We start from the raw sequence: 24,821 nt of genomic DNA, 5'->3' as shown, positions 1-24,821 counted from the left end.
TTCTCAGACTGGGATCACAGACAGGGTAAAAAGAGTTAAAACCACCTTACTCTATAGTATACAGGCAACCCTCGCCATTTGTAGGGGATATGTTCTCTCATCCCCCGCTAATGGCGAAATCTGCGAATAAGGCACTGTGTTCATGAACGCAGTGTTCCCGGTGGCGATGGGGGGGCACAGCAGTGGCGGCAGGAGCCCAGCGGCAGCAAGCGCAGAGTACCTGAGGAGCTCCAGTAAGTGTATAAAGTGTATTTAAATGTGGGTTCAGCACTTGTGAATATTAGAAACCGTGAATGCCGAACCCACGAATAGCAAGGGTTTCCTGTATAGCTAAATGGGAAAGATGCTTCTCAAAGGTAGAGCAGTTGGGGGTCCCAGGCTAGAAAAGGGAGTCCCACTATTGACTGGCTGCTGATATGCTGAGATGACTACCTGTCATTGTCACTTTGTACTCTCCAACTGCAGGCTTATAGTCATTTTTTGTCTTGGACTTAGATTGTAAGCTCTTTGGGGAAAAGTTTTATATTCTGTGTGTTTTACGGTGCCTGACAGTGGGAACATGGTCCATGAAAGATTCTTATGTGGTATGGTAATAACAACAACAGTAATAATAATGATGATGATGATGATGATGATAATAATAAATGAATTGTTTGTTCTGCCCAGCAATCAAAACTGTAGGGGCACTGGTGTGGGAAATCTGAAACTGAGACTGTTAACAAATAAACAAAGCATGTATGAAAATTCTCTCTTGGGCCTCAATTTGATGGACCCTTGACAACACTTTTCTTTTGAGCCTTACTTTCTGTGTTTGGGGTTCACTATACATATATGACACTGACATTTCATACAGAAAAATTATGCTTCTATGATGAGCAGAAGCAAATGAATCTTAGAAGGAAAATCTAACTGGTCTGGATTTCTTGTTGACTTGCAGTTTAGCCCAAATGCCTTCTAGGGGCTGGTGTAATCAGTATGTTGTAATATTTTAAAGGTATCAAGTATTTTCCTTCACCAAAAAAATTTCATTGATTGGCTAGTATGGTGGGCTCAGTTTTGATAGCATGTCTGATGACTGCATCTGAGATGTGCTCAGACTGGCCAGACAAGACATTGATTTTCTTTCTTAAATTTAGTCTATATTAGAAAGTTGCATCTCTAGCAACATTGGTACAATTAAAATGATACAATCCCTTCAAGTATGGACACTGGTGAACTGGTATAAAAGTGATGGAACATACCTTCCTATGTATATGTATAACAAGATAATGTTTGGTTCCAGGGACCCAGTGTAGTTCAGCTATCAGATCCACCTGCAAAGGAGCTATATGTTCATGTGTGGGGTGAGGGGATTCACGTAATGACTTTAAAGGACTATAGTACTGTTAGCATGATGGTCCAGGAATTATGCAAGAGAAAAGGATTTTTGGGGGATAATATCTTTTATTGGATTAACCACATAGCCGGGATAAAATTAAACAAACTTAAGAAAGCAAAGCATTCAAAAGCTTCTCTAGCTTTATCTCAACTATACGGTTAGTCTAATAAAAGAGATCACCCCCCAAAATCCTTGCCTTTCATTTAAAAGGCTACATAATGGGAGCTGGGCTCTTGCAGTTAAAGCAATGCCAGACCTCTAGAAACTGCAGCTATAGTGAGCAGGGGAATGGTTTGTCATCTTTAAATTTTACATTGGAAAATAAGATTGCTTGGAAAGAATTCCTGGGCATGGTAGTGAGTCTGTTCAGGGCTGGGAAAACGGAGAGGCTGTACAGATGTGGAGAATATGGCTATGTAGTTGGCCTCTGGAATGGAGGGGAAATGGAGACAACAGATAGCCTGGAGCCAGGCTGGGTAGCCTCTGCGGCTAGGGGAGGAAGGAGCAGGAGGAGGCTATAGAAGAATGGGGTGGGGGGTATTAAGCACCTTTTATAAGAACAAACCTCTGTCAATACTAGGGCCTGTACTGTTATAGCTATTTCAGGAAAAGCTAACCCCTATATGAAATAGCTACATTAACACAAAGCTTTGTATAAAGCAGATCTAAGGTTCTTCTGTCATGCTTGCTGCCAGATCTAGCTGTACGTTGCCATTGAATGGATAGGTCTAGTGTCTGAAATAGGCAGAACTTGGATTCTGGTTATGCGCTGATGTTTGAAAAGTGACTGCCCATTCACAGGTTTCCAAATCCTGCTTGTTGTAACCCAGCCATGGCATCAGTGGAGATGCTAGAACCGTTCTAATCATTGGCTTCTGCATGTGCTTATGTTGCTTCCCTATTTAAGGCATTATCTAGGGTCTACGCCAAGTGAACAGAGCTGCATCTTTGGTTTGCATCAGGAATACAGCACCTGCACCTTTTTAATAGGTAAGAAGTGTGAAGGGTGTCGCTGACAGGGCATGTGATCTGCCCTGATGAATGTCTTGATTGACTAGATCCTGGCAGCCAACCTGTGGCATGTGCCACAAGTGTCATGGGCAGCCTACGTGTGTGACACGCGGTAGAGCAGGGAGCAGAGCAGCAGCTGGCACAGGGAGTGGGAGGACAGGGGAGGGAGTGGATGTGACACTCGCGGAGGGCACCGGGCTGACCTTGTGGCACAGCTGCCAAAGACTGATGTTTGGGGCCAACCTTGCTGGCAGGCGACCTGGGCCCCACACGCTGTGCGAGTGCTCGGCCCCCGCCCGACCCCCTGCTTTGCTTTCTGCTCCCTGCCCCCGCCGCGCACCACGGCCCAGGCCGCCTCGTGGGTCTGGGCCCAGGGAGCCGGCGCTTCCCCGCCGCTCGGGGGAGCCCCGTCGGGCTGCTGCGACCCCGGCCCCAGCTGCCCCCTGTCCTCGGGGCACGGCTGCGGGCGGGCCTACCCCCGGCTCGGCACGCGGGACGGGTGGCGGGAGCGCGGCGGCGGCGGGGGGCGGCTCCGGGCCTGGGGCCGCCCACGGGCGGGGCCCGGCGCTGACTCAGGAGTTTCGGGCGCCGCCCGCCCCGCCCCGCCCGCCCGGCAGCGAGCGGCTCAGACCCCGCCGGCAGCCGGAGGCTCGGGCTGCGCCGCGCCGCTGACCGCCCCCGCTGCCGCACGCCCGGGCCGGGGCCCAGCCCAGCCCAGCCCAGCCTTGCGGCGCCATGGGCTGCACCGTGAGCGCCGAGGACAAAGCGGCCGCCGAGCGGTCCAAGATGATCGACAAGAACCTGCGGGAGGACGGCGAGAAGGCGGCCCGCGAGGTCAAGCTGCTGCTGCTCGGTGAGGCCCCGGCCCCGGCCCCGGCCCGCGCCCTCCTTGCCTCCATCCGGCGCGGCCTCCCCCGGCCCTGCCTGTGCCCCGCGCCCCAGCTCCTCTGCGCCCCGCCCCGGCCCGCGCCGCGCACGCCCCCCGGCCGCATCCCAGGCGGTGCCCCGAGCCTGGCTGCTGGATAAACCCTCCCCTGAGCGCTTCCTCCATGGGCACCCCGAGCTTGACACCCACTGCTGCAGCTCAGCTGCGCTGAGGCTGCCGTGGGCATCCCAAATCCAGGCACCTAATAAGCACCCCCTGATGCCCCAGGCTTGGGGACCTGCATCCCTTCAACCTCACAGATAAACTTCTAGCCCCACCCCTCCCCTTTCTTAGATGCACCCACATGGCTTGCAGTCTCCAGTGAACTCCCATAGCTGGCCAGTGACAGCCCCCAGCTGGGTAAGATGAAGCCTTTAGCTGTACCTGTTCACTTCTCCCTAAGTACAGCTTGCAGTTCCCATAGATTGCCCCAATAACATACTTGTCCTTCACAACCTGTAGATACGCGCCACTCAGTGTGCTCCTGAGACTCTGGTTCATACACCCCCATGGTGTCCATTAGGTCCTTCTTTACCCCACTTTCAGGCCAGACAGAGCCTCCAAAACAACTCCTCCCATTGTGTTCCTCAAGTAAAGAACTTGCTCCTCCTAGGTACCTCCTCTCTCTTGGTTGCACTGGTGTCCCTCTGCACCCAGCTGCCTGTCCCTCTAGCAAGCCTCCATTCCACCTCAGCATACCGTATCCACATCCTGAAATACCACCCTGTGTGTCCACATATCCCCCTAGCCATCCAGACACACCACACTCTCTTTTTCTCCCCACTTCCAAAAACGTTGTTCATCTGTCCATATTCATCTTCCAGTGACCCTGGTCAAATATACTCTTGTCTGTCTGTTATGCTTTTCCCCTGCTCTTCAACTGCATTCCCATCACTGTTTTCCCCAACGCCCCCTTGTATGAACAGTCCTGGAGAGAGCTTTGTGAGTGCCTGGTTCCCAGCTGTGCCACTTGTGCTGATGTGGGTGATGAGCTGTTGATGTTGAGGGCAGGGAACACCCTGTTAGGCAGAGCGGGAGGTGCCTGCTGCTGAGGGTGATGGTGACAAGGTTGTGGGGGGGGAATTGGAAGCCCTCATTCCACCTCTGACTTCTGTGATGACTGCATAGTGCAGCCAGCTGTGAGTTGGGGTCCTCCCCTGGGCAATGCAGCCCAGGGAGGCAAAACTATATTTGTTTCTTAGTCCTGCCTTTCTGAAACTCTGCTCAGTCAGACTGGGCACACAATTCTCTCTTTACCAGGAGGTATAAAGAGGGCCAGGGTAGGTAGGTTTCTCTCTTTAATCTTAGGTTAGTGGGAACTAGGGCTCCTGCAGCTGTGGTCAGCACTGTCTCTCAAGAAACCTGCTTCTCTTGCCCCTCCTTTCTCTTATCCTACCCTGCCCCCTTTCCTTCCCTCCCTCTCTCCAAACTAGAAAAGTAAACTGGCTGAAAACGAATCCTCCTGCTTTCTTAGTCCTTTCTCCCTTGTGAAGGAGGAAGCCCACAGGGAGGGGTCATCAGTTGATTTTCATTGATTGCTAAAATAACGGTCCAATGGAGGGAAATACTTTTTGCAAGGGAGAAAATGCCTCAACTTTGGCACCTTTTGGATAACTTTGAAGGGTGTATTGCTGCATGGAAAATGTATCCTGACAAGCAAAGTGAATTCAGTACTCCTTGATATTGGCTGCAGTTTGCTGCAGAGCAAATGTTGCTATGTTTACTGCTCCTAAAATATTTTTTCAGCTTGTTCTCTCCCTTTTTTTAGTTGGCAGCAAACTTTCAATCCAGCCTGAAGACTTTTCAGATTTAGGATGGTCTGATGTTAATAAGGATAATACTTAGCACTTGCATAAGGCTTGCTGTCTTCAAAGCACTTTACAGATACTAATCCCAGCTATCTCACAGCTCTCTGTTCTTTGCCTTTGGGGAAGTAAGCACATTTTAAAAAGAATTCCTAATTGGGTTTCATTTTGCTTCTGAAATGCCCAAGGAGAGCAATTCCTGATTCAGTTTTTTAAACCTGACCTAGGATTAGATAATGTTCACATAGTGAAAGAAAAACTTACTTGAAGTGGAAAGCTGAAATATTATGGGGTGAAGGGCAAAGAGGATATAAAAAGTAGTGTGACAAGAGAAAATCATTGCTGGTTTAAGCAATGCAAATAGAAAATGTTTGATGTTGATTTTTAAATAGAGGAAATGGAGTGGCAGGAAACAATGGTGAAATTGAGCAGCCATGTATTTGCATCTGAATAAATAATATCGCCTATTTTAAAATGTGCCTTATGGACAAAGCCATAATTTCTTGATTTTTTTTTTTTTTTTTTTTTTGGTACATTGTTGGCACACAACGAATATTAACATTCTTTTAAGGGAAAATCCCTGGGTATATTTGTTAGTAGGCCAGACAAATTGATTTTTTTTTTAAAGGTATTTCACTATGCAAAAATAGATCCAACTCTCCATGGTTTTGGGATGTGCTGGTATGGTCAGGGCTGACAAGGCGGCTAAGGCGGCTAGGTCATGATCTCATATCGAGGTCAGTGGCTGTGGGGTAGAAAGATGGCTCCCTGACTTAAAGGGCTTTTCAGTCATTGGGATCTGTTTGCAGAATGGGGTGGGGGCTTAGTTGGGGAAAGGTCTAAAAGCCCAGTTTATGGAAGCATGTATATGGGTAACCTCACTTGTGCAATGTGCTAGAGCTTGTTTTTCCTTTACAAGCAACTTGGTAGAAATTGAAACACAATACTTGCATTTCTTGTAGTGCTTTTTTTTTTTTTTTAAAGATACTCATCCCCCTATTTATTTTTAAATATTTATTAAAGCTTTTGAATGTGGTGGGTGTGGCATGTTTAGTAGTACAAACAAAAACCCATGCTGGATTTTTTTTTTCTTGTTCAAGTTTTGCATCTGTTGGCCTGTGTAGTTTGCAACATAAACATGCTCACAGTGGCCTGTGGATTTGCAGCTCGCTAGGTGAGTTTGCTGTATAAATAAGATGCAGGGCAGCAACCGTATCCATATAATACTAAAAATAACATCCTAAGGCATTTGACACTTTGTATTTGAATTTCCACCTGTGTTAAGTAGAGATGACAGGCTCTAAGAAACCTATTTGTATAGTAGTATGGTTAGCACTCTGATAAAATCATCTAGATGAAGTGGATACGCCCATCAAATATGTTCCAGGCATAGTCAGGGTTTCAATGAATACCAAATGTATACTAGGTTTGCAAAATTAGAAATCTGTCAGATGGCTAATTCATAAATAATACTATTTTCCATTCTTTATAGTACTCATTAACAGAGGCCTCTATCCTGCAAGCACTTACGGTCATAACTTTCCTCATATGGGGAGTGCTTGTGGGCTAGTCACATGAGTGAAGTTTAAGTATGGATGTAAGTGTTTGCAGGAGGAGGGCCAAAATGACCATTAGTGCTTGATTGTTACCTGTCACAATAAAATGAAAGAAAAGAAAATGTCTTGGCAGCCCCGAGTAGATGATTAATGTATGTGTTCTGCTCTCAGTCATGCTATATGGCTAGTGCTTGTTTTCACATGTCCAGTGTAGAATGGATTATTTTATTCCCAAATTGTACCTTTAGGTTGGAGAGGAGTCAAACATAAGCCCATTTTCCCCCCCCCTTGAAGTGTCAGTATTTACCAAAGATGTTTCTGATCTTGGTGGGCTTTCTAATGCCAGAAATAGATAGAAAAATTAAATTGTTTCAAGCAGCTGTTCAAGTGTAAATAGTGCTGAAGTCTTGAGTCATTATTGCCTTATTTTTAAGATGAGGCATGTCTGGAAAATACTTAAAAATTAAATTGAAGGGGTTGAAAAAACCCAGGCTATTCTCTGCAAAAACCAGTGTAAATAATTCAATTATGGAGGATACTTTTGTCTAGATCAGTGGTTCTTAACCTCTTCAGACTCGAGGCACCCTTTGTAAAATGCCAGCTTTTAACTTTCACTTATTTTTTGGAGTACAGAAAAATAATAGAGCCATGTTTTGTTGCAACAAATTCAGACCACAGCAAGTCAGAATATTTTTGGCAGCATGGATTCTTATATGAAATCTCACACCAGGTTCTTTGGGTAAATGTGATATCTTTTATTAGACCAACTAAAATAGTTGGAAAAAATCTTCTTTGCAAGCCTTTTGGTATAAACACCCTTTTTCAGGCAGAGGGAAACACTCTGCCTGAAGAAGGGTGTACGTACCAGAAAGCTTGCAAAGAAGAATTTTTCCAACTATTTTAGTTGGTCTAATAAAAGATATCACATTTACCCAAAGAACCTTTTCTGCCTGTGTCCTTAGATCAACATGGCTACAACCAACACCCCTGATATATGAAATCTCTGGGTTTATTTTATGAATTGTGTGTAGGTGTTTGCACATCTAAAGGTGCCAGGATCTTATGGCACCCTGGTTGAGAATCACTGGTCTAGATTGTGGCTAATGCTAGTAACTTTGCAATTTCTAGATGCACTTGTCAGTTTCAGGTCAGTTACAGTATTGTGAATCTAAGCAGTAAACTCCTGTTACTAGTGCATATTTTAATAAGGTGTTCCAAGAGTCACTTCATGCATAGCTCAGGAGCGGGTGGAACTTCCCGAACTCTTCTCAGCATTCACCTCATCAAGATCAAACCAATTTCTCTTGAGAAAGTCCGACTTCATTTTGTTACTTGTGTGCCAGAAGATGTTCTTCTTTGAGAGGCTAAAAATATGCATGGTTAACAGTTGCTGGCAGATGAGTTTGAACAAGTAGGCTAGGAATGGCTGATATACTGTATAGACATTAAAGATAAGTCAAAGGTGGTTCCCTGGGCAGGAGATTATGATTGTTAATTGTTTCAAGGGAACATGAACATGAGTTTCCAATAGCAGTGACTCTGAAGCCTGGGTTTATTTTTTTTTAGCAGATCTGTTGGCTTTTACAAAGTGGTGTCTTGACAATACAAAGATCATAAACTAGGCCCTTGTGTTCCAGTTTTTAAATGGACTTTCTTTTTCTTTTTCTAGCATGCTGTGCTTTGGTAACAATCTTACACTGTCAAGCTGTTATGAACTATTGCTTTGTGAGCCTCTGGAGCAGAGGGTAGTAACAGGGGTTTTATCAGTATGTTTGTCTGTGTAGGGGAGAGCAGCTGCAGTGATCAGAGAACTCGTGCCTAATTCAAGCTTGGTTAATGCTTTTCAGCAAACACCACAGCTTTTGTGCATGTTCTGTGGCTGAAGACTGGGCGGAGGTCTCAACACATCCTCTGTCAAATCAAAACTTTGCAGTTCTGCTCTTTATGGACAGGCACTTGCTCCTAAAACTTACCTTGTCTTCAGTGTTTTGCACCCAAATGCTGTCCACTTAGAATAGCCATGTGACTACATCATCAGCGTGTGCTCCTTGCCTGAAGATTTGAATCAGCCATTTCCTCTCTTACAAACCTTTCAGGGAAGTTTTAAGTTGTGCAATACAAACTGTTGTTCCCTTCCTCTTCTGTCTTATGCTGAGTTTTGTCTTGTTTACTGCTACAGAGACCTGAAGTCTCTAAATGTTTAGTCCACCAGGCCATATACTACCACAACAAAACTTGCAGTTTTTAAATTATGAGCTCTGTCCCAGCACATTTCCTTTCTCTGATGTAGGGGAGCCTGGAATTTTTCTCATCAATCAGTATAAAAAATAGCCAGTTGCACAAGGAGAAAATAACTATAGCAGTGATGGATTGGTTAGTGATTAAGACCAACAAAATGAATTTGGAGCTTTTATCCCAAGTTGATCTCTCTACTACTACTGCCATCAAAGATGGTTCAGTTTGCTATGGAAACTATTTCTAAATCAAACTACACATGCTCTCTTGCTACCAAAGAGTTCTTACTGAATTTTACTGACCATAAAGCTGAGCAGAGAGTTTAATTTGTGCTTTTGTGTGCTGCAGTGCTGGCTGTGTTCTGTTTTGAATTCCCATTCTCTGAAAACCAGCCCTTACCTTTCTGACTGACACGGGTCTCTCCCAATAGAGCAGTTCTTTGTGTGTGTCAGTATAAGCAGTTTAAATTAAGATCTGAGCTTTGCCTCTAGGGAGGAGTGGGAGGTAGATGGAAACAAACTTCATTCTCTTAATGGCTGCTTCATAATTAGTTTAGTAACTTCAATGCACCCTGAAGTTCTTTATCTCTGTGCACCCTGAAGTTCTTTATCTCTGTGGATCAAAGATTTGTATGAGTTGCAATGTGAAAGGTTGGCTTCATTTACGAAAATTAAAAATAAAATAACATAAGATCTAAAACAAAAGCTTTATTGATGAGAAGGTGCAGCCAACAAAGATACTAGCAATTAATCTCAGCCCAGTGTTTGCTTTCCTGAAGCATGAGAGACATTGTCTCTGAGCCAACTGTGAACATAGTGGAATATTGTAGCAGAATTAACATTTTAGAACAGCAGCAGTAATTGTTCTCTTGTAAGAACAGTGGGAGAAAACTGGAACCACTTGGGCCCCTGAATTCAACAGCTCATCAAGGCTAATTTCTTTATCCGTGCAAACTGAACAGCAGGCTAGAGTCTTCTGAATTTTACTGCAAGGATAACTAAATTCTTGGGCACACTTGCCCAGCAGGAGACCATAACAATATTATTGAGAAGGGGCTTTAAGTAAGCAGATGTTTAACAGCACAATGGGAAGCTAGTGTAAGCAAAGCAATGTCAGACATGTAATGTGCTAACAGTAGGGTAAGCAAGATTTCCATGTGAGCCAGAATGACCCACCCCAAGTCATAGGTTAGGAGGCTGGGTGCTAGGATCTGGCAGCCACCACCACTCATCTCTGTAGCAGTGCGTGCAGAGTGCCCGCAGCAGTATGGAAAACGGTGGCATGGAGAGCGCCCTGGGTTGAAGCCTGTGGTATGGACCCAGCCCCTGGATTGTAGGTTGCTGGCCCCTAGCATAAAGCATTAAAGCTTACAGTCTTCTGTTTGTCTCTGCTCCTTGCTGCCTGGATGGATTGTCAAGCACTGTTCTGACTACAGTAGACTTTTTTTTGATTACTGTATTTTAGATATGTGCATTATTTTGGCCTATAGACACAGTTAGTGTGTGTGCAGATCACATAGATGCTTCTTACATCTGATTGAGTCATGAACATACTGCAGAATAATACTAATGCAATATTGTCCCAGCAGATCCCTTCTGAGATCTACAGCTCCACAAATGGTTCTGGTTCTTAAGTTTACTGAGGATCTGATCATTGCTTGCTAGGAAATTTTGTTCTCTGGCCATTTGGAAGTCTTCGGTTTTTAATTCCAGGATACTTGAAGTTTCTCAATAGCTAAGTTGTTTTTATTTAGTCGCATGTTTAACCATGCTGTCTAGAATCTCACTGTAATTGTTCAGTAATAATACAGTAGGAAAAAAAAAACTTATTTTACTGCACTAGTATCCTGCAGGCAAATAATTACATCTTTATCAGTCACTTGAAATAATAGAAGTGAAGTCATTGAAGTCAGAACATTAGTATGGTATATGTCTCCTGCCTGTAAAATCAAACATCTATGCTTTGCATCAGTTGTTTATTTAAATGGATGAATTGCCCTTTGTTGTTTAGTAGTAGCAGGCCATTATCCTGTGACATTTGGTTGGTTCGTTGATTAGAAATAAGGACTACATGATTGATCCTTGGCAGGAGAGTCCTTATTTGGTTTTTGAAACTATTGCTTCTTAAATTGTCTCCATCCATGTAGTTCTTGCCATCAGAGATGTATTGAAGTGAAGTCAAACCTAGTGAGTACGGAGAGTAATCAGGTGCAGAAACTGCCCCAGAGCTATTAGGCTGTCTGCTGACTCGGAAAGATGTCTCTGTTGGTTTTGCTGGGTTGGATCCCATCTTAGAGCTGGTTTTCATTACAAAGGTAACTTCTCACTCAGATGTTGTTCCTAACTTGAGTCTCAACCACATGTACAGAGTCTTAGCTTGATCTTTTTGTTGCTTTTGATTCATCTGGCCCTGCTGTAGCAGTCAGGGTATATACCCCAGAAGTGTTTCATGTGGTTGCTGTCACTTGGGGCAGGCCAACCTGAGAGAAGATGGCTGGAGTTAATGCTGCTGTGAAGACCTATCTAGTTTGAGGCTGCTGTTGTCGGTTCTTGCCAAAGTCGAGTGTTTCTGCAGCTACACCCAGGCCAGTTCTCTCCTCTTTGTGAGTCGTCTCAGGCTCTTAGTGCTGTTTGATGCTTGCCTTGGTTGACTGTGATTTAATTTTTTTCCCCCAGTTTTCTTATTGAGGGAGGGTGGAGGGAAGATCCCAGAGTTAAAATTCTGCATAATGAAATATTAATTAAAAAAAAAAAAATCCCCCCCTGAAAACCCCCTCAAACTTCTAGCTCTTATGATGTTGAAGAGGATCTGCTGAAGCAAATATTAACTGATGTAATGTTACTTTCCTTAGTCTGTGGACAGCACTGGCACTTTTGCTGCTGCTTGGAGCTTTGACTAATTGTAGAAGGGTGAAAATATTAAGATTCGTGTTAGTTTTGATGCTTTTATTAAACTTGCTGTAGGCAGAAGTGAAACTGGTCGTGTCAGTTGCACGCAAGTTTTAAGAAGCTCATGGGCAGCACTGGAGGCAGCCATTGTAGTTTCTCCTGATAGGGAGAAGTAAGGCAATTAAGAACCCTGTTCTTCTTTGCAGCTGAGATCCTGTCTGGGGGCAGTGCATTCTTCTGCTCAGCTGCCTGTGGGTACTGGGGCTCTTGTCCTAACAGCTTATGTTAGATTGCTGTAACGGACTCTTTTCTCTTTCTAGTCCTGTTGCCCACCCCTTTAGTGAGACAGACTAGACCACAGTATTGTCATTGAGTACAGTGCTTTATACTTGGCTCTCTGCATAAATCTTTCCCGCAGTGATGGGGAGAGACCTGTTTAAAAGTTCTTGTAAATCCACAATAATTGACAGGGAACTTGGCAGGAGGGGGAGAGGTGCAGTTACCTGCAACTCCTAACTTTTTTAATTGATTAGCTCTCAAGTTAGTGTTGTTCCCAGAGAACTATTTGGAGGTCTCTGGGAGCCTATTTATGAGAGAGACCTATTTTACAAGGATTTTAAAAAGAATTTCCTGGGTTTTTTGGGGGTTTTTTTTTATCCCTTTTCTGGCATGAGGTAGGATTCTTGTTCAGTGTGAATTGGAAAGCATATCTGTTCAAGAACACATTTAAACCTGCAAAAATGTATCTAGTTATTTCAATTAAAACTAGTCCCTTTGGACTTTTTCGGTAAGGTAGCACCAGTGTCTTGTCTCCTCGCCCCATATGAAGCCCAATCATTAAGAAAGGGGGTATGTGTGGGGTTGGGGGGGGAGGGAAGGGGAGTGGCTGTCAGGGCAGAGATCACTGACTTGAGCAGGAAAAATCTTTTCGGGGATTTCTGCCTCAGTTTTACCTCTGGGGTACTGAGTTGTCTTCAGTCACTTTGTTTACAGATGACAATGTCTGTAAGTATGTGGATATCCACTCCTTCCCAGGCAACCAAATTATTTTTAGATTGTGAAGGTTAAGACACTTTTCTCTTGGTAACATCTGGTGAGACAAGTAGCTCTGTATTTAAAGGAGGAAAAGAAGTTTTGTGCTGTACTAGATTCCTTTGCCTGGGTTAGTTTTGCATCTACCCTACAATTGTCTAGCGTATTCTAAATTTTATTTACTTCCTTATGTTGGGCATAATTTTCTGTACATGTGCCAACACTTAAGGATTTAAAAAAAAAATTTTTTTAAGTTAGTTTCCTGAAGACAGGATTTTTTCTTGGCTGAGATGCTGTGTTTTATCTTGGGTCATAGCATGGGTAAAAATGAACTTTTTTGGCCACAGTTAATTGCATAACTTCTGGAGGGATGTGGAAAGGCGAGACAGATTAATTGACATTGCATAAATTAGATCTACGACTAAGCAGTTTTCTCTTCACTTTCTCTAGTGTATGGCATTCAGGGTAGTTTTTGAATAAGCAGATTTTAAAGGTTAGGTGACTGGAATCGCTATCTGGCCAATATTGATTAATTCTTGGAGTCTTAGTGGTGATCTGTACTGCTGTCCATTTTGAAGAGTTTCAAACGCTGTTTAGCAGACAGCTCCCTCCCCACCCCACCCCACCACTGCTCTGCTGCAAGAAATGTAGCTCTTAACCTCATTCCAGGAGGTGCCTGAATGCACAGACTGGATGGCTATTTTTTAATTTTGTTTTGCTTATAAATCAAGTAGACAACTGACTGAAACTCTCCCACACCCCTCCTCTGGGAACTGGCCTCTTGCAGGAAAACTCAGTTACAAGGGGCAGAGCTCGCTCTCCTCTGGTTGCGCAAAAATAGAGGAAGGGAGGAGCTGCCTTTGACTTTGAGGCTTGGTTTTCCAAGTGCAGCTGGTGGAGCTCTGGGCTCTGAATGTGTCTCTGCATCTTTGTAGCCTCTCAATGGGGTGGCAGAGAGAGTAATATTTTTGCTGATGCATTTCACCCTTTCCTCTTCCACGCTTCAGTACTTGGATCTAATCTTGTGCATCAAGTATTAAGGCAAATGTTTTTTAGTGTTGGAGTGAGGAATCCATGTCAGGTCTGACTTGTCCTTGCCCCATCCAAGTGGAGTTGAATGCTCACAGCTTCCATTTCCTCAAGTTTGTTGCTCATGTTTCTTGCTTCAGTGTAGACCAGGAGACCTTCTTTTGAAGCAAAGATTCTGATTATTAAAAGTAGTTCACTGGGCTCTCCCCCTGATTGATTGTATTGGGGTCCCTCCCATCTCCTGTGAGTTCACCACTCAACAGCAATTAGGAGATGAGGAAATTATGAACCAAAGTGGCCTGGTGGTTACACTCACTTGCCCATCAGTCTTACCTGTAATATTTTTCCAGCTCACAGCTGCATTGTGGTATGACTGGGCTCAGATCTATGGGAAGATGCAAAGGCTCAGTCTGTACTTTTGTTTGGGTTGAAACCAGATGTTTTAGGGAAATCTGTCATGGTGGATCTAGCTCCAGAGTTTGGCTGTATAGAAAACCTTTAACAGTTAGCACTTTTCCATGAGAGATCTGTGGAAGCTCCACTATGGCATCTCCTGCAGGGTTTAAGCTACTTCTGCTTTGTGAGCCCTGGGAAGTGAAATTGACAAGCAGTTGACTAGTCTCCTTTCACTGTGACAAGAGGAAAGTAATGCAGGAAGGCAAAGTATAACTACTGAAAAGAAAATTGAATACTTAGAGCATTAATTAACTATAATGCTTTGGCACAAAAAAAGAACAGCTTCCTTAATAGGATTTTTAACCCAGCAGTGCCTGTTTAATCCAGGTAATGATAAATGAGTTGTTTTCTGGCCTTCTTTGATGGATAAAGGTGGATGGAGAAGGAAAAGGTAGATAACTTTAGAAGAGCATTGGGATGTAGGACTTGGAGGAATCCTTGATCTTGAAGTTAGGGTGAATTTCCAGGTCGTTTAGAGTACGTTCCCTTGGATGTGGTATGGGGTTTTTTTTGGTTTAGTTTTTTTTTTGGTCTACACTTTTCCTTGCAAAAGCTCATGACCTTGATAATGTTTTTATGGCAGTGTAGGGAAGATGTCTACCCAATGTGTTTTGGGAACTGACTGGAAGGGATGCAGAGCTGTGCGCTTGAGTCTTGGTTTACAAAGGGAAGCATTTTACAACACCACAGAACAGATTAGGAAATTTGAAGTCTGAGTAGGTAGCCATTTTAGATTATATCTGCTTTCTTTTTTTAAAGCTAAGCATTTAAGCTCCCTTATTACGTTCACATAATTTATCCTGCTGAAATCTCAACTTTACTCTCCATAAATACACTTTTTGAAGGGGAAATAACATATTTGTCACTTTGGAACCTGAGGGCGTCTGTGCATGAGAATTGTGCCTACCACTTTAACCCTACCTGTAGAACTAGAACCAGTACAGTACAGCTCCGCTGTAGTAGAGGCAATTATGTTTATAAAGGTGCTTTCTACCAGCAAAGACGCTGGGAAAGGAAACAAGATAAACTGAGATAAGGCACCCATCAGGACTGTTATCAATTTAACTGTACCAGTAAAACTTTTACCTCTAGCTGGCATCTAGATGTATGAGTATACAATATGTATAAAACTCTCAACTGGCAATTTTGTTTAAAGCATTAGATGGAAGCAGGTTTACAAAGGCCCAGAGATAGAAAATCTGTGGGAAGGAGTGGAGAATACAGCTTTGCTCACAGCTGCAGGGTTGCCTGAAGGGGCTGCTACAGCTTCAAAAGGGGACAAGCCCAGCTTGTGATGACTCAGGTATGGCAAATGAGTGTGGGGGTGGAAAACTAAAGTTATCCTCTGCCCATGAAAAATCCTAAGGAGTGGTAGAAATCAGACTTGAGAATTGACTTTCCCTCCACAGGGCTTAGGGGTCAGCTGATTTTTGAGAGATGGCCCTGAACTGGGCAAGTCTACTGTAGCCCATTGTGGGTGCATCTACTTGTGCTGTTAATATGCAGCAATAAACTCTGGCACATATCACACTCAAGTTTATTGCTCTTGGGTACTGCATTTGAACATTTGCCTGGGACCACAGCACACTGAGCTGGGTCAGAGAAACCCTGGCTGGCAGGGTCCCTGGGGTCAGTCTGCCAGGCTGGGGCTGCTCTGACCCAGCTCAGTGTGGTGTGGAGGGGGCTGGCAGGAGCACTAGGGTGCTCTAGCTTGGGCCTAGCTGGCATGTAGCCTCCATGCTAAAGCACCCTCATGCCTTAGCCAGCTCCATAAGCATCTACACGTGGGTTGAACTGTATTTACAAGTACTAACCTGTGGTGGAGTTTATTGGTTTATTATGACCGAATAGGACCGCATGTGTAGATGCTGAGATGCTTACTGTGGGGCTAATTAGGCAGCTCCACAGTAAACGTGTCATGTAGATGAGTGCTGTTTGACTCTTTTAAGCCAGTTGATCATGACTCGAGAGATGGGGAAGCTCCATTCAGCAGCTCGCTCCACAGCGAGGATAATCTCCGGTCCTCTGCCCAGACGCTTAGGTGCGTTCTTCCCTAGTGACTCAAAGGCACATTGGTTTGCTGCAGGCCAGATATAGGAATACAGGACAGGCAATGCTAGCTTTTCTCAGATGCCTTGTGCTGCGTGGTCTTGGCACCAAAATTTCCTTTCTCTCAGTGCATGCCCAGGACTCAGTCTGGAGCAGAGCAGGTGCCTGCCTGCCTGCTCTGGCTTTGAGAACATTGTCCTCTTGCAGCCATTTGAGAGAGGGAGGGGTAGCCTAGCTTTGTGGAAGTCCAATGAGTTGCCCTTGACCCTGCTTCTGGAAATAGCCAGAGTTTTATCTGAGGAATAGCATTGAAAAAATTGAATTAGTGAATGTAATTGCATGCTAAATATGTTGTGAACATTTGGCTCTAGTGTCCATTACAACTTAACAACCTGGGAAAGAAATTGGTCCAGTATTTTTCTTGTGTTTGAAAACATGCCAGCCAGTGTGTGCTTTAAAGGATTTCTCATAAAATGGAGGAGACTGGTCAGACTTCTCCCAATTCTGTTTGGCTTGTTTAAATGTACCTCAGTTTTACTCTTGGCTGTGCCACATATTTGTTTTGTGTCCTTGGTTGAGCTGCTTCCTCTCTGTGCCTCCCTTTCTCTATTTGTAAAATGGAGATGGTGCTGACCCATCTCTGTAAAGGGCCTTGAGATGCATGAGTGAGCAGCTAAGACTGACAGTAGTATTGCTAGGTGGAGAAGGCTCCAGGGTGGAGATGAAGCTTGTGCTGCCTCTGTGAATGCCTTGCAGTCTGTTGTGCTTTGGGGGTGTTGTTGGTAACCCTTTGGCTTATTTCCCCATTCTGCAGTTACTGTGTGTTCAGGCCCCATGTGAAAAACACCAAGAGTTTCCAGGATGGCAGGTCTCCTCTGAATCACTGTTCCTACGCTGAGACACTGACTAAGCTGCCACCCGAGCAGCGCACGTGCGTAGCCTCCTCTTGTTTTCAGAAGAGAAGGGATTTCTACGTTGTGCTCCAGAGGGCCTTGCAAATCCTTAATTGCATCCTGACACATGTAGACGGGCATGGCTTGGCAATGGTTTTGTGCTGCTTGAAGGTTCTCTTCGTCCCTGCAAAACTGTGCTCTGAGCAAAGGAAGAGAGCTGGGGTTGTGCCTGGCTCTCTTTAGGGAAAAGTGCCACGAGCCTGTGAGCTCCATTTCATCAACCTGCTGGATACTAGAGATCATGGACTAAACATAGACATTGGATTTTTGATACATTATAATCTGCCTGGCAACTGACTCCCCAGCCCAGCCCAGCCCCTGGCTTGTTTACTTTTCATTCCGTCCAGGAAGAGCACACACCAACTGCTGAAGCTTCCTGAGCCTGACGAAGGGTTTTTGAACCTGAAAGCTTGCTTAATAACCATTCTCCAACCATTTGGGTTGGTCTAATAAAAGATATCAAATTCACCCAAGGAACCTTGTCTGCCTATGGGATATTAAGGCCACCAGCATCAGGCAGCAGGGCCCGGTGTTTAATAGCAGCTTCTGAGAAGGGCAGCACTGGTTCTTATTCTGATGAGCAGCATGCAAGGTCTGTAGGGCTTGCAGCCACGAACTTCTGTCCTTGAGGCAAGGTTGGGGGAGGGGGCAATGTGCCACAGACCTGGAGTGACTTTCTTCTTTCTCCTTCCCTGAAAGACCAATACAATCCAGTGGGGGCTGTCATTTGAGTGCTGAGCTTCAGATCAGCTGTGGCTTGAAGAAAGTGGCAGGAAACCTTCCAACCATCAGAATGGAACTTAGCTGACATTGGTTTGCTGCCTGTCTGCATGTCTATAGCTCAGTCTATCGAGAGTTAGGAAGCACCATGTAGATACTTGTCATGGTGTCTGTCCTGAGCCACTTGGTATTGGGGGAACTTGTCTGCGTACAACCTTTTATGTGGTGAAGGCTTTTTGAATTGTATTCAGTGTTTTTGGAGCACACATTCTGTTTTCTGTCCTCTGGAGTACGATCTGGGAGACAAAATGGTATGGTAGCTTTAGAAACCATTTAGAGGAACAAGTGTTGTGTTTACGGTCCTGGAGGAGAGCTTTTCAATCCCTTACAGGGTTGCTCATTATGGATAATGTGTCATTAACACTGAAGCAAAATACCAGAAAGTTCATCATAAATTGCAACCTGGGAATGGTGGTTTCCCATGGGCTGTGGGGCATTTTTATTCCCTTGACTGAATCTCTTTGAGGAACAGATGCTTTGCTGATATCAGAGGGCTCCAGTATGTCTTAGAAGCAGGTCTCCTGCTAGATTATCTACTCTTATTTAGGTCTAAGAGGAGGAGCATATTATCGATGAACTGTCAAAGCACTGGGGAGAATTTCACACTAGCAGAAGAAAAAATGTATTCTTATGGCTGCTATTCAAGACAGTCTGATTCCACAGGAGAATGCCTTTGCAAATGGGGTTTGCTTTTTAGGGGTAAGGCTAATTTTGTTTCCTGCTAAGTATCATTTGATCAACAGAGAGCTGGGAGAGTTAGTCTGCTAGAACTGTGCTGGCTTTTACTGGGGCAATGCAGGAAACCAGAGATCAGGAAAAGGGACTGACTCATGGAACTGGGGAAAAGATTTAGTTTTTATCTAAAGATTTAAAATCAGCAGTAGTCTTGTTGCTGACTCTAATTAGGAGCCAGCATTAATGTGTGTGCATCTGGATTTTACTGGCAAACCCTGGGCATTGTGAATTAGAATGTATGACTGTGTTACAGAAGTGGTCCTTAGAACAAGCAAGAGAGAAGCTCTTTCCTTTAGTCAGATCAGTTTTGCTTTTTTTATAGTTCAGTTCATCTACTTTATTAATTTCTTCACTTGCATTTTGATTCGGCTTCCTGTGTACCAAGTTTTCTCCCTTGGAAGGGGGAGTTTCTAGCTGCACCTTTGCTGTTTCATTGTTGCATTTTCATTGCTGTTGAATCAATATACATATTAAGGTTATTTCCTTAAAAATGGCTAGGCCAGTCTCGCCATAGCTGTAGGTGGAGAGATCTCTAGAACTGCGTTTGTTCAGGCCCAGGAAATTTCATGCCTTTGGGTGAAAAAATAAAAGGGGGGAGGAGGGGGGAAATTGTCTTCACTGCAGCTGGTTCTTACACATTTGGTTGAATCCAGCAAGGTATAAATGTTCTTTGTGAGACACCACAGTTACTTTTTACTGGGCTATATTGCTTAGGAATTAAATGAGGTAGATTTTTCTGTGATTCAGCCTGTTTTTATGCCTCGAATCAGCCGTCCCCTTCCCTTGTGCAGTTGCTTCTTGGTGAGTGGTGTGCATCACCTCTGCATTCACAACAGCTCCTTCACTAGTGCCTGGTACAGGCAGATCCTCTTTCTTTGTGACAAGAGCACAGGAAGGGCACAGTAAAAGATCTCACTCTGCTCATAGGGACCTACAGTCTGCTCAAAGATCACCTTCAGAGAGTCTCTTTCCTCCACCCTTCCCAGGCTTTACAGAAACTTCTGCTCTTCTGTTTTGCTGGTAATGGAGGGTTCAGTGGTGGCAGGTCTGTGTTCTGATCCCTAAAATACAAGCTGTCACTGAGTGCTATGAGCCTGAGTGATTGCAAGTGTGTTAATGAGGAAGGAGAGCCCAGTTGCCGTAATAGGACTTGGGCACTTGAACTCTGGGCCCTGTGGCGCTCTGTCTCACCTTGCACAAGTCACTTAGGGTTATCTGTTAAGTGGCATGTACACCGGTGTGCAGCTGCAGTTTTAGCACTTGGGCATAACTTGCTATTCAGCTCTGGTTGTACAAGCATGTATGTGCCCAATGAATGTGCTCATTAGGGCTGCCCGCTGCCCCAACAGTGAAATGGTAATGCTCAGGTATGTGTATGAAGTGAAGTAGGCCCCAAAACAGTTTGGCAAAGCCCCATGTGTAACAAATATCAGATGCTAGGAGAAGCAGCCTTCCTAGATTTCAGCTCAAGAGCTTAGTGGTTAGGGTAGTTACCCAGGTGGCAGGAGACCTGTGGGCTCTATCTCCCTTCACCCACAGGGGTTTGAAGCTGTGTCTTCTGCTTCTCAGTGTAGTACTGTAACCACTAGGCCACTGCCCAGACCCTTCTTCTGAAACTGGCCCAAAAGAGAGAGAGAGATGTGGGGCGTGGAGAAAAAGAACCCAGAGGGTGTATAGTTTGATAAGTTGCCTACTAATGCTGGAAAGAAAGAGGTCCTGACAAATTCCCTAACCACCAGACTAGGGAAAGGTGGTTAGGGAAACCAGGAAAGGGCCTGTCACATGGGGAAAAAAACCATGGAAAGGACCTGTCCCTCCACTGTCTTCCTTCCCTCCTTGGTGGTACTGTTTCATTACAGGCTGAAGCAGAATCCCAAACTGTGTGCAAGTGCCAAAAGCTCAGATCTGTGGCTGTGTCCCTGCCATGTGGGCACGTGAGGGGAAACTGGATTTAGCCTGTAGGTGCCTTGATTCCCCATCTGTTAAGCAGCGCTTCTGAACCTGGTGATGCTGTAAGAATAAAAAATACTGGAGATTGCAAGGTGCTCAAACATTGTCCTAATGGGAGGTGGGAGTGCAGATAAGGAGCTGGGATATCTAAAACAAACAAGCTGGATGTAGGATGTGCATGTGACAATTGTTGTAGAAGGCTTCTGGTGTCACAGAGGTATGGCTCTGGCCTCGGCAGATTTTTGCCTTGGCCTTGGTGGCCAACAGTGAAATCCTGTGAGCTGGGCAAAGCTGGCTTCGCCTAGAAAGACTCTAGGTCTCCTCTTGTGCTTTATTCAGCGATCATGAATTGATACACATTGGGATCGCATTCTGAAATGCATGCGGGATACTGAGCAGATGTTTTCTTGTTTGAAAACTTAAACTGATCTTCCACAGCTAGGATAATGGCAAGCTCCCCTGACTGAATTCTTTTGTTCCTTTTACTTTATCAGCAGTATTAAGCACTGGAAAAACTATAATAACAGCTGAAACCAAGCACTGGCAAATCCCCAGTAGCAGATGGAATTTTAATACCTGACTATGGAAGGGAAATGGAGGATTGGTATAAACTGTTAGCGCACAAATGTGTAGTAGGTACACCGGGGCTACAGAATGTTTTTGTGTTCTCTGAATTGTATACCCACCAACTGCTTTGAAATCTCACTATAAAACTATTAAAAGATAGGGCAGCAGAAACCTCACGCATGCAAAAGCAATGAGATCTGGGCCTGGACATGCTACTTGGTGGTGCTTATGAGTGACTTGTCTCCCTATCCCCCTCTGCTTTATTGCAAGGAGTGGGGAATATCTTGGTTGTTGAACCTTTGTCTGCCATGCAACAGGGTAGTTTACCATATGTTGAGCCATCAGCTCAAGCTGCTTCCCCTTTCTGTGGATCTGGAAAACCTGCACAGGGCCAGGGGCAGGGATTAGCAGGTTGTGTCTTTAGAGTTGGCTGCCATGCTTTGTTTATTCAGTGGGCTGGCTCTGACACTTATTTCCCATGCTGTAAAAGTGTGATAGTGAGGCAGGAATGTTAATGGCCTAACAGATGGCCCATTTGATGCGTATCTCGGAAAGGATCCATTACTCTGGAACCCATATTTTGGAGAACAAAATCTGCAGGCTACTAGGAATCTGCCAACAAAACCTGCCCTACTCTAGTGAGGGATACTTGCTGGCTGCAAAAGTCTCCTGTTGCAGTATTTTATTTTACTTTATTCTTTTTTTTTTAGTGCTCCCTTTTTGGCTGTGTATGTTTGACCTGGGCAGCAGACTGAGGTATCAAGAGGACATCCTTCTTGGGTTGCTCAGAATCCTGAGGAGGTTTGATCGCCTCATTTCAGACCAAAGACATTTAGTTTTGTTGTAGGCTTTTGTTCTGCAGTCCCGGCACCGGGCAGGTCTTCTAGAGCAGCATCCACTTACTAGGCTTGTGTCTTTGGAGGTTTTCAAATTTAGCAAAAAGTGGTGAGCTACCGGTACTAGTATTGAGGGGTTAAGGTTACTGCAGTGTTTTAGCCTCTGGTGTTGGGCCTGGATTCTGCTGGAGATGGTGTCCTATATCAGACATTTGGCTGAAAGTGGGTTTTTGGATTTTTTTTTTTTCTTCACTCTGTCCCCTTATTTGGGGGATTTGCAGTGTTAATGGACTGGCAGTAATCACTGAAACGTTCAGAGGAGATGCATAGATAAAACACTGAAATGGTGGTTGTCTCTGTGAAAAACAGTGCCAGCATTTCACTGCCTTGTACATGAGCCATCAGGCACCCAGTCCCTTTCTGTTTGTGAGCCTTTTGTCTTAGGGCTGCCAGTTCAAATTGCCCGGTTTAGTGATAATAGCCCTCATACGCAAATGAGTTTTGGTTAGGTGGCGCGTAAAATAAATCAATGCCCAAGTCTTTGAGGGTTTGACGTCTGTCTTTGCATAGTTGCTATTGTGACTTGCTGTTCATATTACGTTAGTGCAGGGACGGGCAATTATTTTGGCTGGAGGGCCGCTTAATCAGTTTTGGTGACCTGTCAGAGGGCTGCAAGGGTAGCCCCGCCCCCTTGACTGGTGCCCCGCCCCCTGGTTGCCGTATTGGGACTGGAAGTCCCACCCCCAACCTTTACCACTGGAATTCCCTCCCCTTGGCCACAGAAGTACTTCTTTTGGGGAGGGGGAGGAGGGGTTTACCATCTTGGAATCAGAAAAAAAATCATACGCTTAAAGTCAAAGACCCACTAGGGACTCACCAATAGAGACTTTCTTGGCCGATACCGATAGTCAATTTTTCACCAGGCATATAGGCTGATGCTGATCCGATAGCTGACTTATGGCCGGGCAGCATGGAGAGCAGCTCCCTGCCGTCTGTGGAGAGAAGAGGCATGGGGGTGGGGAGCAGATTGAGGCCCCCATGGTGAGGGAGGGAGTGGGGCAGGGCCTGGGGGTGCTGCACAGCTGGGCCAGTGAATGGGACCCAGGGCTGGGAGCGGGACAGAGCTGCAGGTGGCTCGTCTAGGGGATCAGCATCCCAGCACTTTAAAAATGGCAGTGGTGGTGCTTGAATTAAAGCTTGTCAAATGGGCTATAGTTGAAGTGTCAACCCCACCATTTTTAAGTGTGGGGATGCTTTTAACCAGAGTGGAGCTGAGCAGGGTGAGGGTAGAGATGGGCTACTTGCTGTGGGCTCAGGGCTTTCCACCCTTGCCCTGGGAGCCCCATGCTGGCCACGCCACATCCTCTGCCTGCCTGGCGGTGGGAGGCACATCTCACCACCCCCACTGCTGCTGAACAGGCAGGGGATGTACAGCCAGTGTGCCGCTCCCAGGGCAAAAGCAGAAGGGCAGAAAGCCCTGAGCCCACAACAGGCAGCTTGCCTCTACCCTGTGTACAAATTTTTTGGGAGGCATATGCCCCCCATGCCTCCCTTGGGGGTGTACACAGTGGTGGGGAGCCTCCCTTCCTTCCCCCCAACACCCCTTGGATGAGTTGCCTGTGGCTCCATCCTGCTCCCCGCCCTGGCCCCAGGGTCCCATTCACTGCCCAGCCAGGGCTGTATCCCCAGCTCCATGTGCTCCTGGTGGAGCCCCACACATTAGAGGTGGGCTGGCCTGGCTGCACTTCTTGCCACCACGTGCAGCACTGGCTGGAGCCATGTGCCACCAGGTGGTAGTGCCTGCACATGGCACAAGCACCCCAAGTGCCCTAGGGCCACCTGCTGCTGCCTCTGCAGCCAGCGGCGTTGTGTGCTATGGGGGGCATGTTGTGGGGTCTCCACACCCTGCCAACCCATGCTCCTTCCTACCCCCTTGGGCGTGGGGTCTGACCTGCTGCCAGCCTCTGCCCCATGATCTGTGCTGTCCCCCAGCTGCAGCTCTCCCCTACCTTGCTGCTTCCTTACCTGGTCCCGGCAGTGAGTGGGACACTGGGGAAGCTGAGCAGGTCCCCTGGTGCCTGCAATAGTAGCAGCAGCAGCCGCCCCATTTTTTGCACATGAGGGGGGTGGCCTGGGTGGGGTACAGTTAGCTGGTAGGCACCCGCAGGCCAGGTGAAATTGCCTGGCAGACCAGATCCATCCAGCCTGTGGGCTGTATCTGGCCTGCGTTAGTGGCTAGAGGACACAGTCCCTGCCCTCAAGTTTATGCCAAGGTGGATGGAAAGGAAGGGACTTGGAGGTTACCCTGTAGGTCAATGGCAGAGCCAAAAATAAAATCCAGGAGTCCTGTCCCCTAGTCTGGTGCCTTGCAGACTGGACCACAGTTGTTTATGTTCCCTTTTTCCCCTTTCTACTCTGAAGTCTAAGTCCTCTGCTGTTTGAGTGACTGATGCTTGACTTTGGTTTTGCTGTAGAATCAATTAGGAAGGAAAAGCTGAGATGGAGGTAAGCCAGGGTCAGGCAGTTATTTTGGGCAGAGGGCTGCTTACTGAGTTTTGGCAAGCTGTCGAGGGCCACTTGGGTAGCCCTGCCCCTTGACAGGTGCCCCACCCCTTGGTTGCCATCTGGCCTTTGCC

The 24,821-nt window shown here is 45.7% G+C and overlaps 1 protein-coding gene across 2 annotated transcripts in view; it reads left to right on the top strand.

Moving 5' to 3' along the window:
- The window catches only part of GNAI2 (G protein subunit alpha i2), a 199,251-nt gene that overhangs the window by 10,684 nt on the left and 163,746 nt on the right, over window positions 1-24,821 (top strand). Inside the window, exon 1 of one of the 2 annotated variants that reach the window (XM_006265541.4) lies at window positions 3,006-3,242. The exons of the other annotated variant lie outside the window; for it this stretch is intronic. Within the exon in view, the coding sequence (XP_006265603.1) occupies window positions 3,125-3,242 (118 nt within the window). The 5' untranslated portion in view covers window positions 3,006-3,124. Of the gene's footprint in view, window positions 1-3,005; window positions 3,243-24,821 lie in introns of those variants that run through there. 2 annotated transcript variants of the gene reach the window in all.

This window comes from Alligator mississippiensis, chromosome 12 (genome assembly GCF_030867095.1).
Source record: "Alligator mississippiensis isolate rAllMis1 chromosome 12, rAllMis1, whole genome shotgun sequence".
NCBI lineage: Eukaryota > Metazoa > Chordata > Crocodylia > Alligatoridae > Alligator > Alligator mississippiensis.
The sequence above is the reverse complement of the archived record's forward strand: the minus strand, read 5'-3'. Positions and strand labels throughout refer to the sequence as shown.